The sequence below is a fragment of the Episyrphus balteatus genome, chromosome 2, assembly GCF_945859705.1.
Source record: "Episyrphus balteatus chromosome 2, idEpiBalt1.1, whole genome shotgun sequence".
Lineage (NCBI taxonomy): Eukaryota > Metazoa > Arthropoda > Insecta > Diptera > Syrphidae > Episyrphus > Episyrphus balteatus.
Genome location: NC_079135.1, coordinates 30249443 through 30269079, shown reverse-complemented (window position 1 = coordinate 30269079; position 19637 = coordinate 30249443). Strand labels below are relative to the sequence as shown.

Here is a 19637-nt window from a genome sequence, read left to right as displayed (position 1 = left end):
ACAGTTCAATAAAAAATGGAGTTCATGTAGCTAATACACAAACCGGATATTGAAAATTTTAAGTTCTATTTTTAAAGGGGCTTGTTCGTAGATGCATCGTTATGAATTGAATTGTCGTTTTCCATTAGCACTTTTCGGGCAGTAGTACGCAGATCGCGCGAATTATTAGATCACATTTCTTTTTTCATTTTCCTTGACTTTCATTCGCTAAAGGTATAACTACAATTACCTAAAAAGTGAAAAAGTAGGAATTTTACATAAGTAAAATTTTTTTTTATTTCTTTCTAGCGCGATTTGTTTTTGAAAAAAACTACAAAAATTGTTTTTTAAACCAAAAAAAGCCGGATGTGCGTAATTTGCAATTCAGCAACTTATATATTGTGAAACTGGTTATAATAATCTGAGGGTTAGCACTTGTTAAAACTCCTTATATGTTAAAATAGCCAAATCCATGCTTAACCCACAGTTGAACCACAGCTTATACGCCGATATCGGGAGGTTGACTTTCTGAACTAAGGCTGAACTATACGTTTAAACAATTGGCCCTAACAGCCCTATTCTGGCTAACCTCACTAGTTACAAGAGCCTCACAAGGTGAGCTGAATTTGATTTTATGAGATTTTCGTATCACAAAAATTTTCGAGTTTGTGGTCCCTAATTACAATTTTGCTTCTATAATGCTTTACAGAAGCAACAATTGCATCTGTAAAGCTTTATAGAACCAAAATTGTTTGTCAGGGTCTGCTCTGAAGGAGGTCACAACTCACAAGTTTCATTTTTTTTAAGTAAGAAGTTTGCGAACGAAAATGAACGTTATGTTTCTGAAATCAGAAAACATCAACAAAAATGATTGAAATAGACATACAAAAATTCATTTATTTGAAACCAAAAAGAAAAGCATCCAAAATGATTAAAAAAATTAACGATTGAAACGAACGCATCATTGAACTGAGTTTTTAATTATTTTGAATTCAAACCTTTAAATCGATTGAAATGCTCGCAAAACTTCATAAGACTCATGTCCTACTTTGAAATAAATTTATAAAATAAAATAATTAATTTATTTGAAACCAAAAAGAAAAGCATCCAAAATGGGTATTCACAATCCGGTGCAACAAAGAGGTGTAAAATTGCTAAATCTTGTTTTTCTACTACTACAATTACAACAAACAAATTTTGCACCATTGCATTGTATTTTATTTTTGCAATAGGGTTATAGGGTTCCCGACGTATAATGCTTGTGTAAAGCATTATAGAAGCAAAATTGTTAGTAGGGTATAGCAAAAGTGTAAAGGCTTGGCCACACCGGAGGGTACACGGTAGCGGTTAGGGTAGCGGCAACGATATTTGTATTAAAAAAATTCCACACCCGAACGTTGATGTGTCAGTTTGGAATTTTTTCCATACAAATACCCGTACCGTTACCTGTACCTCTACCGCGTACCCTCCGGTGTGGCCAAGCCTTAAAAGTGTAAAAAAATTGTAGTCTGTATATTTGGTTGTTTTTTTTTTTAAGGAAATGTTAAGGCTTGGCCACACCGAAGGGTACATACGGTAGCGGTACGGGTAATTGTATGAAAAAAATTCCACATCTGAACGTTGATGTGTCAGTTTTGAATTTTTTTCATACAAGTACCCGTACCGCTACCGCATGTACCCTTCGGTGTGGCCAAGCCTTTACACTTAGAATCGTGAATACCCCTATTGAAAAAATGAACAATTGAAAAGGACGAATCATTGAACTCTGAACGACATGAACGATTGAATCTTTTAAAATGAACGATTGGCACAGTTCTACCTTACGGCCATATTATTCACTAGCTTAAAAAATACATCTGGATGTATTGAAATTGAAATGTCAAAAATAAATCCAAATCCATGATATTCGCTATCACACAGACACAAAATAGTCATTTTAAACTATTTTTTTTTTAACTATTTTCATAGTTAAAATTGGGATAACTATTTTGGATTTGGATTTATTTTTGACATTTGACAATTGAATAATATGGCCGTTATGCAAGCAAAATTATTACTAGCACTTTTTGCAAAAAGTGTAAAAATTTACAACAAAAATTTTTTATCTTCCTAGCGCAATGTGATTTAAAAAAAAAAAGCTACAAAAATTGTTTTTGGAACCAAAAAAAAAAAAGTTTTCTTCATCATTAGCTGTGTTTTTTTGTTTATCTATATAAGGGGTATTCACGATCCGATGCAACTGGTCTAGTACCTATCATTGCAAAAGTGCAAAAGTGTAAAATCTTACAACACTACAACAACAAAATATATGGATTGAAATTTTACAATGGTCTTGCACTTTTGCTATACCCTAACCCTATTGCAAAATAAAAATACAATGATGTAAATTTTTTTTGACAGATGGCAACTCGCCGTCGCGTGTCGCCCATGATGGCCATGGCATCCATGTTGGATTCAAAACATTTTTTTTTCACAAAAAACCTAAAATGATCTGTATATTCTTAGCTACATTTTAAGACCATGACCATTAACATTAGTTGCGTCGTTCTTGTGTTATAAGCGTTTGAAGGTAGCCATATTGAATTTTTTTTTCGATTTTTTAAAAATCAAATGTAAAAACTTTTTTATTTTTATTTCTAATTTTTCGAAAAAACTTTGGTAATTTTATATACATATCTGTTCAACAATCTTATCAGGATCCATTGAAGACTTTTATCTGAAAAGTGCATTGCGTATATCTCGAGATATTAGGTGTGTTTTTTTGTTTATCTATATAGATTTTGTGCAAAAAAACGACATCGGGATTTTTGAATTCCATGCAAACATTTGGCAACACTGTACATATATTTTGGCAGCTGTCTGTCAAAAATTTTGCTTTTGTTTTTTTTTTTTATTTTAACTCCGAAGTGGGAAGGCCATTACATCCATGTTGGATGCAAAGAAAAATTTTCATATCGCCATGGCATCCATTTTGGATTCAAAAAATTTTTTTTTCACAAAAACCAAAAATTATCTGTATATTCTTAGCTACATTTTAAGACCATGACCATTAAGACTGGGTTCCCTTTTTCAGCAAAGTCAAATCTCATGTAAAAGCATTTGTGTGTATTAGTGAATGTGTTTCGCTCTCTCGCCATCGAATTCTCTGGTTTTTTACTCTCAGGATGTTGGTTATGGTTTTCATTCATTGTCTCTTTGTGAGATCGCCATCGCACTCACGCGTGCGGGGTGACATGCAAATGGATGTAGGTATACTACATAGATCTTTATATGGATATGGTGTTTGTGGACGAAAACTGGTTTGAAATTCAATATTTTCATGAAAGATTTCTGGAGTGTATACCTATTTATTTTTGAAATGAAAACTTGTTTCCATGTTGCTGTTGTGGATGGCATTTGAGTTTTTTGTGTATCAGAGAAATTTTTTGCATTATAATAATAATTATAGTTGTTCAGCGGAGAAGCAGGTAGAGGATGTGTTATATGGGTGCATTGATATAATATACTTGACAGTATCCTTTGTGTAGTTTGTATAAAAATATGAGTAGATGCGCAGAAGGATTGGTTTTCAGGTTCTTGCTCACTTTTCAGTTGTTCTTCGTTGAGCAATTTTTTATCTCGCACACGCGCGTGCCGGCTGACATGGAAATGTATTTACTTACAATATATAGAATGTTTAGGTTCTTATCTATATGTTGTTTGAGGATGGACTCGATATCAATCCAATTTACTTTCAACACCTTTTTAATAAAGATTTTTTTAGAGTCACCAATGCAATGAACTCAGTTGAATCGATTTTGTTTTTTATTTACCTATACCTACATTATTAGGAAACAAAAATAAGGCAGCATTAATAACACTATTCAACAAAATTGAACTTTTTTTTTGCCACAAGAACCAAGATATACTTTTCTATAGGTTTTTGATATGCTGAACTCGAATCTGAAGTCAAAAAAAATTTGATTGGCCTCCGTTTTTGAGATATAACAGTTATAAAATGCTGAAAAACGTCATTTTGGCTCTTTTCTAGCTTCTGTTTTTATGTGGGGTAATTCATTATAAACAAATTTGTTGCCAATAGCATTTTTCTGATTGCGCATTCGAGTTCAGCAACTCAAAAACCTTTAAAAAAGTATATTTTGGTTCTTATGGCAAAAAAAGTTTAATTTGTTTGGCCAGTGCTATTTCTGAGTCAAAGACCACTCCTTAAATTTTAAATATCTCGGGAAGTAAAAAAGATATCGGAAAGATTTAAACATTTTTTGAAAGAATAAAACCAGTTCTTATAGGAACCGTTACAAATTTTTTCATAAGGAACTACCCCACATAAAAACATAACCTCGAAAACAGCCAAAATGACGTTTTTCGGTATTTTCTAACGGTAATATTTCAAAAACGGAGGCCAATAAACATTTTCTGACTTCAGATTCGAGTTCAGCATATCAAAAACATAATATAGAAAAGTATATTTTGGTTCTTGTGGCAAAAAGCTTGTTGACCAGTGTAACTTATAAGTTACTTTTTTTTAAACCTTGAAGTTAATTTTTCAACTATGTAATCAAAGTTTAGGGAAGTTTTCAAAAATAATTTTCAAGCTCAACACTTTGAAAAAAAAAAAATGATCTATTTTTTCAAACTGATATTTTATTTATAAATTCAGATAGGCATTAGCTACTTTTTTGCTTGTTTCCTCAGTAGGTGTAATTTTAAAAACTTTGTTTTTGCTAAGGAAACATACTGAGCATCTTCACCTATTCAAAACTATTTCTATAAATACCATCAGGTGCATTCTAACCACAAATACACTTATATAACCCTTTACACATTCCCCCGCGAAAATATAACTATTATACCTACAAACCTACAAAAAAAAACCGAATCCGCAACATATAAACAAAGACTATGAAAAACAAAACGATATATTTATATTATATAACCCCGCACGAAATAGAAAGAAAGGTAGGCCTAAAAACTCCTGGTACAAGCAAATGCAAAACCACCAGCATTCAGTTGGCCTTAGAAATGGAACAATACAAAACCGGGAGGCTTGCCGCCGATTTCTGAGGTCAACCCGGCGAACCCCACAGGCGGATCACTAGTGTGAAGCAGTTACGTGGGATAGTTATGATCCCCTCGACATCGAAATCATAACAGCGCCGAGAAAAAGGAAGAAGAAGATATAACCCCGCACGCACGCGCGAGTGTAGTATAATAAACAATACAACCCAGAAATCAACCTAAATATAGAAATCAATCATTGTGCACAAGCACATGTCAAATGTCAATACACATTTTTACACACAAACAAATGCATACCACATATCTAATCCTTTACCTATATCCCCGCACGAGCGATGTGAATATTACACAATGCAAAGAATTTCGCTGACACCAAAAAAAAATAACCCAAAAGTGTCAACTCGCAACCGCGGGTGCGATATTATAAACACGAAATGAATTGTTAGAAAAAACCCAAGAGTCAACAAGAACAAAACAACCCTTTTTGAAAACAAAAGATAATGATCTTGCAAAAAATATCTACTATCTACCTACTCTCTGCAGCATCTTCATAATTTCATGAATGATTTCTGCCTGCCTGAGTGAGGAAATAGGAAACAAAAAAAAAAAAGTACATATTATGTAAACACAAAAAACAAAAACAAAATATAACGAGAAAATGAGAGCGCAAGAGCAAGTTTTTTTTCAATAAATAGAAAAGAACAGAAAAAAAGAGTTCATCAGCGCCAGCTTATGCGTGGCATTCTTTTGAACTAAATTTGCATGTGTGCGTGATCAATGGAATTTTCAAAGTAAAAAAAGCTAAAATAGACACTTTTTCAACAATTTATATTAAAAATACTGTGAGCAAAAATATATATTTTTTTTTTGAAACTGATTTGAAATATAATGAAAAAAAATAATAAAAATAAATTGTGGATGCTTTGACTGCCCCTTCCTCAAAAACAGAATGCAAATATTGGTTTATTAAAATCAAATTTTTAGTGTGTAAATAAAAAAAATATTTTTTTTTGGCAAACGGGTTGCATGAACAACTTTATTAACTTCTCATTAAAAAATACAAAAACATTTTAAAAAATAATCACGCTTTGCCCCACGACCAAAATGCTAAAAAAGTGCATTTTGACACCTTTCCTTCAAATTAACCGTTCAAACTAACTTCAAATTAAATTTTAGAAATTTTATTGGATTCTCCTAATTTCCCTTTATTGTTTTCTTTTTGTTTCATCTAAAAACACTAATAAACGGTAAAGTTATTCTAAGAAGAGTGAGTAAAAAAACATGAAATTACAACAAATTAACGAAGCTTTTTTTCTAATAAAAAAAAAAAAAAAAAAAAATCTGTTTCGCGTACTGCATGAAAACACATTTGATCATTATAAAACAAAAAAAAAATAAATAAAAAGTTTATAAACAACGGTGCCCCACCCAAAATTCTGATTCAATCTAAATTTGCAGGAAAAAAATCATTTTCGACCCTTATAAAAATCGCACAAGAAATGTTTCTAAAATTTAAATGATGCAAAAATATTTGTACGTTTATTACCTTTTCAAAAAAGTACGTTTCATAAGATTATCTTATAAACTGCAAAAGTTATACAACAATTAGTCAACCGTCTTCCATTAAAATGCTATGGAAACCCCCCCTTAACATTAGTTGCGTCGTTCTTGTATTATAAGCGTTTGAAGGTAGCCATATTGAATTTTTTTTCGATTTTTTAAAAATCAAATGTGGAAACTTTTTTATTTTTTTTTTTAATTTTTCGAAAAAACTTTGGTAATTTTATATACATATCTGTTGAACAATCTTATCAGGATCCATTTAAGACTTTTATCTGAAAAGTGCATTGCGTATATCTCGAGATATTAACATTTCAATGGAACCATGTCAAACAAATTTTTGATTATTTTTTTCTATGAGAGTTTTTTTCAAACCTCGTTTTCTCCGCTTTTTTTTTTTGTTAATATTTTCAGATATTTTTGTATGAACACAACAATAAACCTACCTTGGCAATACTGTTTTTTTATCGAGAGAAAGTAAAATCTGGATAATTATCTGGATTTTTCAAAAATCTATACAGATAAAGTTTTTGTTGTTTTTAACACGTAAATTGTTTTGATTTCAAAAATCTCGATGTCGTTTTTTTGCACAAAATCTATATAGATAAACAAAAAAACACACCTATTAACATTTCAATTCAACCATGTCAAACAAATTTTTGATTATTTTTTTCTATGAGAGTTTTTTTCAAACCTCGTTTTCTCCGCTTTTTTTTTTTTGTTAATATTTTCAGATATTTCTGTATGAACACAACAATTAAACTACCTTGGCACTACTGTTTTTATCGAGAGAAAGTAAAATCTGGATAATTAGCTGTGTTTTTTTGTTTATCTATATAGATTTTGTGCAAAAAAACGACATCGAGATTTTTGAAATCCATGCAAACATTTGGCACCACTGTACGTATACTTTGGCAGCTGTCTGTCAAAAATGTTGATTTTGTTTTTTTTTTTTAATTTTAACTCCGAAGTGGAAAGGCCATTACATCCATGTTGGATGCAAACCAAAATTTTCATATGGCCATGGCATCCATGTTGGATTCAAAAAAAATTTTTTTCACAAAAAACCTAAAATGATCTGTATGTCAGCTATTACATGAAGCCTCAAGAGGCGCGCCTCTTTTCAAAACTAATGAGTGCAAAAGAGAAAGAAGATAAAACAAAAAATTATCCGACCGGAGAGTCGTGGGCCAAAATTCTGAGACTCTTTTTTGACGTTTCTTTTTCCACTCTTTCTTTTTTCAACATTCCCTTTCATTTCTTTTTGCTTCTTGGTGGAATACAACAACAACAATACTTAAATTAAAAGAGAAATGTCAAATTTGAGTCTTTGACTCAAGAGGCGTCGTGTAATAGTACGCGCCTCACAGAATGATTATCAAAAGAAAATTCGAAAAAAGAGTCAAGCCTCTTGAGGCTTCATGTAATAGTCTGTATGAACACAACAATTAAACTACCTTGGCACTACTGTTTTTATCGAGAGAAAGTAAAATCTGGATAATTATCTGGATTTTTCAAAAATCTATACAGATAAAGTTTTTGTTGTTTTTAACACGTAAATTGTTTTGATTTCAAAAATCTCGATGTCGTTTTTTTGCACAAAATCTATATAGATAAACAAAAAAACACACCTATAATCTGGATTTTTCAAAAATCTTTACAGATAAAGTTTTTGTTGTTTTTAACACGTAAATTGTTTTGATTTCAAAAATCTCGATGTCGTTTTTTTGCACAAAATCTATATAGATAAACAAAAAAACACACCTATTGTTTTTCATTTTGAAATCGGTAAAACTCTCACAAAATGAATTTGAAAATTTTCACTTTTTGACTTTTTGCAAAAAGTGCTCGTTGTAGTTATGTCTTTACTTGGGCAATAAAAAAGACTTTGAAATTTAAAGAGATGTCTAAAGTTAAACAACATTTAAAAATATGCTATTTTAACAAATATTGACCTTTAGTGCTAAACCTCAGCTTTGCCACCGATTTCAGAAGATAAAAGTTTCTGAGTCACGGATTAAGGCTTAAATACATTCACCACTTTTTGAAAAAGTACAAAAGTGAAAATTTTTTTCTCGCAAGCGCATTTTTGTTGTAAAAAAGAGTAAACAAAATGTTTTTTGGACGAAAAAATAAGTTTTCTGCATCATTTTTTTTTATTTCCCAGCCCGAAAAACAATACAAAAATGCGTTTGAAAATTTTCACTTTTGTACTTTTTCACTTTTTGAGCCAATGTAGTTAAGGCTTTAATCTACATTGGCCACTTTTTGCAAAAAAGTACAAAAGTTAAAATATTTGTTCTCTCTCCTAGCTGAGACTTTTTGTGAAGACGAACATACAAATTATTTATTAAACCAAAATATAAGATTTTTGCATAATTTATTTAAGTTCTCTATCCCAAAAAAACTATCAAAAAATAAGATTGAAAATTTTCACTTCTGTACTTTTTAGGAAAATGAAGTTAATGTAATCTCACCATTAATTGTAATAAACTGCAATAATTACCATTTTCCAAACTCTTCCTAAAATACATTCTCGAACACTGCTCATATCCTCCACATTGTCCCAATTTCAAGCAGTCTGCGCCATCTTTCCCACCATTATCTGTCACTCATACTGCCACAATTCTTTCTTTCCGGTAAGCCATGGTAAGGAAAAGTTATAATTTTTTCCTCCTACAGAAAATATCATCAAATAAAGTTGAAAATTCAATTAAAAGGTTAAAAAATCTAAAATATTTTATTATAAATTTCATACAAATAACTAAAGTTATGTTGCCATATGAATATTTAATTTAAATAAAGTTAAAATTCTTGATGGATAATTGACAAAAAATCAATCAACCATGTGCAGAGTTTGACATTTTATCGTGTATGTACTGAGTTTCCGCGTGTAGTGTTTGAAATTTTTTTAATACAGATTTTCTACTTTTTTGAGATGAATTTTCTACTTGAATTGCATTTAAAATTGAATATTTTATTTAATAGCAGTATATTTTCTTTTGTATAGCCTTTCCAAAGATTCGTACAGACAGGCCGAATTGCCAAGTGCTCAGCGGGTCCCTTGAAGGGACGCCTCATCACTATTGTCGATGTTATCGACCAAAATAGGGTAAGAATCTTTTATTTATAGCAACTAGCTAATAATGTGCAAAGAATAAGTAACATCTCTGTGATGAATACGTTTTTCTTGATAGGAATTGCCGACTGATACATACATGAAGCTAATAAATCTTTCTGAATGTTTACTTGTGTCAATTCCGATTCAAGGTCGTTTTCCTTGAAGTTCTTTTTGTTAATTCTCATTTCTATTTAACAGGTACTTATTGATGGTCCATTGACTGGTGTACCACGTCAAGAATACAGGCTTAACAATCTGCACTTGACCAAATACCGCATCAAGTTCCCATTCACAGCCCCAACCAGGATTGTGCGCAAAGCTTGGGTTGACAATGACTTGAAGGCCAAATGGAAGACAACTGCCTGGTCAATCAAATCACAAAACATTTGCAAGGTAAATATTCTTCCTTTAGATTAAAGGCTATTCTTTTTTAGATTTCTGTGATGAATACGTTTCTTGATAGGAAATGCCGGCTGATACATAAATGAAGCTAACCCTCTATTCTGATATACAAAATAACAAATACTTTCCTTATTTGTTTAGTTCTTGTATTATTATTTTTATTAATTTATTTGTTTTTTTCTTTATTTTTATAGCGTACCCGATTAAATGATTTTGATCGCTTCAAGCTGAGGTATGCTAAGCGCCAAAGGAACAAGCTTCTGACGGTTGCCTTCAATGCCCTCAAGAAGAGGACAAAGAGCGACGGAACCACCCGTGTGTTGAAGAAGGACAGACGCGAGAGGATTCTCAAGTTGAAGGCAGAAAAGAAGGCTGGAGGCAAGAAGTAAAAACTTTACTTTTAGTCAAACCCGATTTTTTTAATAAAGCCTTTAAAATAAATTTAACAAAAAAACATCAAACTGTTTGTTTTCATTAACATCATATAGAACTATGCTAAACAAAATTTGACTGACTTTTGGTTCTGCTTTATTTGGTCATCAATTGATGTGGATTGCAATTTACAAATAATACAAATGACTGAATTAGTTATTTTCCAATATTGGAAAAATGAGTTCATCGTTGTATGCTTTTGTTTGGGCTCTGGGCACCAGCACGTAACTTGATCTAATTCAGTCGATCGGAAGCATCTAATTTGGTTTAATCGAATGTAGGTAACGCTTCCTTGGTGGTGCCAGCGATTTAATTGCTGGCACCCTCTACCTTAATGTTAAAACATGGTTAAACAATAAGTGTTTCAAGGACACATCATTTCAATAAGGACATGCCTAAATTTGTGTATGAATGTATTATTTGTAAATGAATGAATATATTTTTTTTGTTTATATAAAAAAAAAAAATTATACGCCTATTCAGTCATCATCAAATTACAATTTCGTGTTAAGAAATCGGTTTTTTAAAAACTAGTTTCATTTTGATGAGTGTTTTCGATAGAATCGTTTTGATTTTAATTTATTTCCATCTTTGCGTGGTTCTGTTTAGTTTTGCTGTTAAAAAAGAAGTACAATAGACCCTATTGCAAATCTAGCGAAGTTATGTTTCCCTTAGAGTCTATTGTGCGATCTTGAATCTCCTTCGGAATTTCTTCCTACAAATTTTCACCACTCTAACAAAAATACACTAGCCCATGAACAGTGATTTTTGTTTTGTGATTTTCTATAAACTGTATTTCAAATGGAGTTATAGCTCAATAGTTACAATCAGCTCGATTTTGAATGAAAACTTCAAAGAAAAAAATTTAAAGAAACATTATTTCATTAATTATTCCTTCTCATGAAAACTTTTAATAAAATTAATTAAAAACTAAAATATTTATTTATTATAATACATTTATTTAGGTAAAAGAAATTTGAATTTATTTCATGTGAAAAATATTTGCATTGGAAAAAAAAAACAATATTCATTTAACCAAAAATATTTTGCATTGAAAAATATTTATTGCGAATAAAAAACACACAAAAATTGTTGTTCATTCAAAGCCTTTTTCCACATTGAACAATAAATTCAATGGAATATGCGTGTATTAAATACTTTTTTTTAAATGTTCTTCGAATTTCTTACGATTTGGCTAATTGACTATATGTACATTAGCTATTTCAACTATTATATTGACCGCTAATATAATATATTTAAGTCATAAATATGGTTTCTGGTTTGACCACTGATATTGCAGTCTATAAAAAATAGAAATTGGAAGCTTAGTACTTTTTTTTTAAATACCTAATATTTATTTTATCAGAAATATTTTTTTTTTACTTTTTTATGAAGCATAATAAAAACAAATATTTTCGTTTTGGCGATAAGGTTATTGAATATTTGGTACTAAAATCGTAGAAGAATATAACTTTCACATGCCTTTTGTTTTTTCATTATTCGATCATTTTTCACTGAGATACAGCTTATCAATAAAAAGAATCACATTTTTTTTTAAATTATGAAATAATTTAATTATTTTTATAAAATAATTATCTACGAACGCACCCAATACTTAATTTTGTATTATGTCACATAATTTCCTATCTCATTTCATGATACGATTTCAAATTTGGGTGGAAACTTATCTCATTTGCCTGTTTTGCTATTTTGAATACATACTTTAAGATTCTAAATATTGATGAAATAAATTAACACATTTTCATTAACTTTTGGAAAAAGAAGCAATGCATTTGGTGTTATATTTTAGTAACAAATTTATTTTATAAATTTTACTCATGAAATTTCATTTTACTGAACAGTAAAATTTATAAAATGGATTTGTGAATAATATTTAACACCAAATGCATTGCATCTTTTTGAAAAAATAAGCTCCCAACTTATTTCATCAATATTTTGCTCAAAATAAAAGCTTAAAGTATTCAAAATAGCTAAACAAAATTTTTACTGATGGATTTTGCTGATAGCTATAACAGAGCCCTAATAAGATCAAAATTTCAAAATAGTTCTTGAGGGCTCAACAGTGGCGTAGCGTTGCATGGGTGGCACCCGGGGCGGCAATTATGGTGCCACCTCAGAATGAAAAACAGTAAAATAAATGAAATTCCACTTTTCTATAATATTATTATTATAATATAATATTATAATATTTTACCATAATTTTGGAATCGCAAAAATCGAATACAAGCGATTTTTTTAATTTTTTTTACGTAGCTAAGGAAAATTAAAAAAAAATTATTTTTTTTTTTGAAAATTCAATAATAAAGCAATGAAATTTTGTTTTTTATATGTCGATTAATATTTATTTTTAAATGGCATACCAATTTTTTTATTTTTAAAATTTGTATACATAAAAACATTTAAAAAACCATACCAATAATTTTTAAAACTATTTGTCACTAAACTGCATGCTTGGATTGGAGTTTAAAACCATTCTAAGAATTGTTTTTGTACTTTTAACAAGAAAATCTTACGTTTTTTGAAAGCTTTTACTGAAACTTATAAAATTAAATTAAAAATATAACATAAAGCCTAGTACGCAGATCGAGCTAAATTTTAGCTGACATTTTGTATATCTCTTTTTCTGCAAAAAAAACCTGAAATTCGAATAGGCGATTTTAGCAAACTATTGTATTTGAAACAAAAAAATTGTTCAAATTCAGAAGTTTTTTATAAATACAATACAAACACTTTCAATTTGTGTTTCAACTTTAGTTTTAATTTATCATAATCAACTACGTTTATAACAACAACATTTACCTACGTCATTTTTTGCTTTCCATAAATTAATTGCCAATTATTAGGATGATTGTAGCCCAAGAAAAGTGGCAGATGCAAGAACAAACTCATGTGTTCTTCTTTCAACGCCATCGACACCTTGACCCATTTTCTTAGCCATTCAATCATCTCTTCGTTACTTAGGTTACTTGGATTCAAACCCCTTATCAAACATGCATAACGGATAGATTCCTGTGGCATGTTGTGGACACCACCTTCTCGAATAATTGCCAGATCCATAAAGTGTATAATAAAAGCAAGTTCAGCCATGCGATGTCGTCTAAATAATCCACCGGGCAATCCGTACATCAATGCAAGCAATTTCTAGAACAGACTCGTTAAAATAACAAATTAAGGGTGACAATACTTACGATATGTTTAGAGCTGAGTGAATTGTAATGGTAGGGTGGGTTGGCAAAGACTTCTTTGGCTTCCAAAAGCTGTTCCACTGTTGGATGCATTCCACTTCCCAATAGTCCCAAAATGGTTTGTATTTCTTTATATTGTTCACTCTTCTTGGCGCTTTTCAAATGTGCCTGAAGGCATCGGAATACAGCGCGATTGTTACTCAATCTTTCAGAGAGTGATAGCTGTTGGAATTCAGACTTTTGTTGGAGAGTCCAAAAATGGGAACTCAAAAATGTCCGCGGGTACATGTAACTGAGATGATAGTAAAAGTTATATTTATTTAGTAGCAGTAATCAGAAATATTATTTTTTTAAGAGTTTTAGGACGCAAACAATTCCTTTACAACTATAACCTGTATAATATGTATAACAAATATATTATTCTTTATGATAAACAACATTTTAATTAAGGGAAATCTACAAACAAAAACCCTTATACAAATCTTAAACCTAATATTGCAACACTCCCATATCAAAACATTTTAGTTGATCTGTTTTCGGATTATATAACCTATATTGTTATGAATTTTAAAGTTGAATTATTAGTGCATTATCAGATAAGTTACAGTTTTCATAAAATTTTAGTTTTTAAATATTTATGAGAGTGTCCAGAAAGTTGATATTCAGCCTTATTGCGATTTAAAACTATTTCCAACAATATAAGCCGTTGGGAGCAAAGAAACTTCAACTTTTTTAAAATAACGACCAACCTAATGCATATATGTATTTCATCAATAATGGCCACAAATGCCGAGATATCTGTAATGCTCGGACCAATCAATATTAAAACTGCCAATAATTCTGTAAAGGTCATAAAATAACCTTTATTTAAAAAAAAGAAAAATTTTGGTCAAGGTCAGAGAGAAACCTTTACTTTGTATTTTTTTATGTTTCGATCAACCAGTGAGATTTATCGCTGAGAGAAAAAAAATAAATCTCATCTGCAAATGTATCATTTACAACATCGGTATCCTGATAATTTTTGAAATTGCATTGGTTGTGCTTGTCGTCCCAGGGACTCGAATCACAGTGGAAAAGACATTTTCGTCTTTACATTTTATTTCAAACGAAAAGAGATATAACCTTGGGTCTAAAGAACTTTGAGAGCCTATTATTAATTGAACTTAATACATAAACTAAGAAAAAACATCCTTTTCATATTTATTTTTGCATAATAAAGACATTCTTGACATATTCGACATTTTCCTTTGAATTGAAAATTTTTGATTTATTTTCAGCGCAAACGGTTAAATGTTGACCTTTTCCATTTATTTTTTTGGTAAAAATCTCAACCCTTGAGAGATATTTTAAGAAATAAAAAATAAATCTCAAACCTTTACCGAAACTATTTAAAATAATGTGGTAACTCTCAGAGAGAAACCAATTGAAACTAAAGGTTGACTGTTATTTCTGATCTCTGGATATTAGATTTACTGTTTCCCTCTATAACTCAGAAGTAAGAAAAAATGTAGTTAGGGCCTTTACGAGATTATGGGCAGAACAGAACCCAGCTGAAGTTAAACATTTACTAGTAAAAAATAAGCTTTACGTGTTACGGCGGGCGTCGGGTGAACTAAATAGCTTGCGTTTTATCAGTGTTAACTTTAATTTTCCATTTGAAAAAAATTATTTTATAATTGAATAAGAGAAGATTGCAATTTTTGGTGGAGATCTATGTATGTTACACCAGAAGAGAAAATAGCCATATCGTCGGCAAACATAGCTATTTTGACGTCCTCACCAAGAAAAGGCAAGTTAGAAACGATGATATTGAAAAGGATGGTACCAAGTACAGAACCTTCGGGCACACCGAATTCAATATTCTGGACAAAAGATCTAGCGTTTTTTACTTTAACTAAAAAGCTTTGTGCCAAACTGTATCAAAAGTTTTAGCAATATCTAACCTTAGTACAGTAGCCGTGTTTTATTTTCCCTATGATCCAGATCAGATCAGATTACAATAACAAAACAAAATCCTACTTTTGTTGTATAAAAACAATCTGATCTGGGTCATGAGGAAAATAGAACCTGTCGATTCCTTTGACAAAAATATTTCCTTGACATGTTTTTGAATCTTTTCCATTTGGTTTGTGTTGTGGTAACGCTTGAACTCGAATTAGAAGTCAGGTAAGATATTATATTCGGTTAAGTGGTAGTTAAATTTTTCTTGTATTAGGTATTTTTCTTAACAACTGTAAGAGATTACTTTCAATGCGATTTGCATAATTAATGTACTTATACAACTTATATTATATTATTACTAAGGCAGCTAAGAAGGCTGATAGGTCTGTAGCTACTGACATCAAATTATTTGAAATAGCATTGATTTAAGAATTTACTTACGCAAGAGGAAAGGCGACATAGCCAATCATTGGCAGTGAAGACAGAACAATTGCAGGTGCCACTTTGATCATGTCTCTCGGCATTTGCATATACAATTCCAACTCCTTTCGATTGAGTGCTTTGGGTCCATTCGGGGAGTCATTGGCAATTCGCGATATTTTAAGATATCTTTTCATGTCCAAAAAGAACTCCTTCATGCCATCAAAAAATATGCGATACACACTTACGGCAGATGGAAAGTTCTTTTCCAGAACTTTGTCATAGTTTTTGACATAGTCGAAGAGTCGACTGAACATGTAACCTTTGACATTTTTACGAACGGATTCTCGTGTTATGGATTTGGGTTTAGGGTTTTGTGGTGCTGGTGGGGATGGTGGTGGCGGTGTTGATGGCTTATTGTTGCTGCTGATAAGAAGTGATTAATTTGTTGTTAAAGTGGATCGATCATTTTTTCAAATATCAAATTTTACCTGGAACAATGGCGAACAAGTTTAATTGATGAGGGAATCGGGGTGAATCGAATTTCGGAACCGCACGTTAGACGTGCGATTCTTAAAGCTAAAGCCATATTACGCAAGCTTAAGACCCATGAATTTTTATTTTTTCGATCAACAAATTTCACTTTTTATTTTTTCTTCTTCCACCAAAAAAAAAACTACCATAAGCGGCTGTCAACACAAGTGTCAAAAACATGTGTTTGGAAATTCGGAGTGGATTGTCATGGGTACATTACCCCGTTTGTATGACCGATTTAAAGATCGAATTGAAACTGAATCGAAATTTCGATCCAGGTATATGGAAGTACCAGATCGAGGAATCGAATTGAAATAGAATCGAAAGCACAATTTTTCTTTTAAATATATTTGCAGTAAAATAGAAAAATCTAACCAAAAACAAAGTGCAAGTAAAACTAGATATCATAATACATACATACAGTAAAATTTGCAAATAAGAGGACAATCACACACAATTTCCACCATAAATTATATCTCGAGTATTCAATTCGTTTGGTATATATGCATATTTTCGATTCGATTCAGCTCCCCGAGTCGGATCGGATCGACAAATCCGGATTCAATTCGATTCAGGTATATATAGACCTAAATCCTGATTCAATTCGGATTCAAATCGCCATACAAACGGGGTAATGGAAAATCGGAAATTCCAATATTACTTCCAGTCTTAAGTTGTAAACAGAATGTTGAATATTGAGTATTTATTTTTATTTTATCGGAATTCACATTCGGATATTATTTTCCAAAACAAACAGAATTTGTCATATTTGCACAGGAATTTTGTTCAAAAGTCCAAATTTTTGCTGGTATAATTCAACATGTTAAGGATTAAAGAGCCAAAGGTAGTTAAAATAAATACCTAGTATTAATTGAGAATAATCTCGACTTATAGCTGTGGAGAAAAGCGAGTAGTCAACATTTACGGCCATATTATTCACTAGTTTAAAAAATACATCTGGATGTAAAATTGTCAAATGTCAAAAATAAATCCAAATCCAAAATAGTTATCCCGATTTTAACTATGAAAAAAAAAAAAATTAAAAAATAGTTAAAAAATACTATTTTTTTCTCTTTGTGATAGTGAATATCATGAATTTGGATTTATTTTTGATATTTCAATTTCTTTACATCCAGATATTTTTTAAACTAGTGAATAATATGGCCGTTACAAAAAAATTTAAAAATTTAAAATTTTGAAAACATTTAACTGTGTATTTCACAAACTTTAATTAATGCAGAATTATTTCACTACAAGGATAAAGGACACTTTATTTTTGATAAAGCATCTTAAAACAAACTTGAAAGTAAAACATTTTTTGGGGTAACAAACATAAAAAAAATACAGTAGGTAATCCTTTTTGGAAGTCGGTTAAAAAGGGAAATTTCGATACTTTTATTTATATTTTTGCCGTTAAAGCCTAGTACGCAGCTGAAGTGAAACGAAAATTCCCACCCAAAATCGTTAATGAAATCTTGAACGAAATTAATTTTGTTGTGTTTTTGCTTTATAACTTATTTTCTGATGTTTTTTCTTGAATTTTTTTATTTGTATTTTCATTATTTTTACATTGCTATAATACTCGATTGTGTTTTTTCTGTAATGTGTTCGCTTTTGACTTTGGAGACTTTAAAATTTTTCCTAGTACGCTGCTGAAGCGAAACGAAAAATTTTGAAGTTTCCAAAGTTAACAGCGGACATGTTAATGAAAAAATACCATCAGGTATTATGGCAAAGTAAAAATAGTAGAAATATAAATCAAAAAATTCAAGAAAAAACGTCCGAAAATAAGGTTTAAAGCAAAAACAAAAAAAAATTAATTTCGTTCAAGATTTCGTTAACGAAATTTTGTATGGAAAATTTCGTTTCGCATCAATAGCGTACTAGGCTTTTTTTAATAAAAAAATTTGAAACTAAATTTTAATAAAAAAAACGCAGCTTTGTTTGTTATATTTAACGTGAACTCTTCAGAAAAAAGTATCCCATACAAATAATCAAAAAATTGGTTAATTTGTTTTTCGATAATTTATATGGGAGCAAAAATTTAGCTCGATCTGCGTATACTAGGCCTTAAGAAAAATCGTGAAAAAATATAAAGGTGCTTTTTAGACGTTTTATTGCATTTTATAACGGTAATATATCAAACACGGAAGCCAATCGAATATTTCTGACTTTATGTGGAAAAAAGGTTAATTTTGAAAACAAAAATTAAAACTTGAAAAAAAAAGAATACAAAGTGTGTTTTTTTGTTTATCAATATAGATTTTGTGCAAAATCACGACATCGGGATTTTTGAAATCCGTCCAAATGTTTGGCATCACTGTACATACACTTTGGCAGCTGTCTGTCAAAAATGTGCCGTGCTCATGTTTTTTTTTCCGTAGTGGTATGGCCATTACATCCATGATGGATTAATTTTTTTTTTCACAAAAAACCAAAAATAATTCTTAGCTACATTTTAAGACCAAGACCATTAACATTAGTTTCGTCGTTCTTGTGTTATAAGCGTTTGAAGGTAGCCATATTGATTTTTTTCGATTTTTTAAAAATCTAAAGTAAAAACTTTTTATTTTTATTTCTAATTTTTCGAAATAACTTTGGTAATTTTATGTGTATATTTATTCAACAATCTTATCAGGATCCATTTAAGACTTTTATCTGAAAAGTGCGTTGCGTATATTTAGAAATATTAAAATTTCAATGCAACAATGTCAAACAAATTTTTGATTTTTTTTTTTTCTATGAGAGCTTTTTTCAAACCCCATTTTCTCCGCTTTAGATATTTCTGTATAAAATACATATAACACAACAAATAAAGTACCTTGGTACTACTGTTTTCATCGGGAAAAAGTAAAATATGGATAATATCTGGATTTTTCAAAAATCTATACAGAATAAAGTTTTTGTGGTTTTTAACACGTAAATTGTTTTGATTTCAAATATTTCGGTGTCGTTTTTTTGCACAAAATCTATATAGATAAACAAAAAAACACACCTAAAGACTTGTTTAGTAAGTACAAAAA

General features: G+C 30.5%; 2 protein-coding genes across 3 annotated transcripts; one reads left to right on the top strand and one right to left on the bottom strand.

The window, feature by feature from the left end:
- The first annotated feature begins 9148 nt into the window (after positions 1–9148).
- Positions 9149–10542, top strand: LOC129911829 (60S ribosomal protein L14). Its single transcript, XM_055989781.1, has 4 exons — positions 9149–9207; positions 9569–9670; positions 9878–10072; positions 10276–10542. The coding sequence occupies exons 1-4, from the start codon at positions 9205–9207 to the stop codon at positions 10468–10470; spliced, it is 495 nt and encodes a 164-aa protein (XP_055845756.1). The 5' UTR covers positions 9149–9204; the 3' UTR covers positions 10471–10542.
- Positions 10543–13270: 2728 nt separating this feature from the next.
- Positions 13271–16780, bottom strand: LOC129911923 (LETM1 domain-containing protein 1). 2 transcript variants are annotated; one of them, XM_055989942.1, is made up of 4 exons: positions 16572–16780; positions 16102–16506; positions 13723–14011; positions 13271–13675 (listed from the first exon to the last, which is right to left on the bottom strand). In XM_055989942.1, the coding sequence occupies exons 1-4, from the start codon at positions 16667–16669 to the stop codon at positions 13334–13336; spliced, it is 1134 nt and encodes a 377-aa protein (XP_055845917.1). In that variant the 5' UTR covers positions 16670–16780; the 3' UTR covers positions 13271–13333. The 2 variants fall into 2 exon arrangements, with proteins under 2 accessions (XP_055845917.1, XP_055845919.1); XM_055989944.1 differs by having other exon boundaries at positions 16102–16503.
- Positions 16781–19637: the final 2857 nt, after the last annotated feature.

Bases quoted from the DNA above. Each gene is read 5' to 3' on its own strand.
- LOC129911829 (XM_055989781.1), top strand. The intron at 9,671-9,877 runs GTAAGAATCTTT...TCTATTTAACAG, and splicing joins ATGTTATCGACCAAAATAGG to GTACTTATTGATGGTCCATT. The intron at 10,073-10,275 runs GTAAATATTCTT...TTATTTTTATAG, and splicing joins AATCACAAAACATTTGCAAG to CGTACCCGATTAAATGATTT.
- LOC129911923 (XM_055989942.1), bottom strand. From the start codon at position 16,669: ATGGCTTTAGCTTTAAGAATCGCACGTCTAACGTGCGGTTCCGAAATT. The intron at 16,507-16,571 runs GTAAAATTTGAT...ACTTCTTATCAG, and splicing joins CTTGTTCGCCATTGTTCCAG to CAGCAACAATAAGCCATCAA. The intron at 14,012-16,101 runs GTAAGTAAATTC...CTATCATCTCAG, and splicing joins TATGTCGCCTTTCCTCTTGC to TTACATGTACCCGCGGACAT.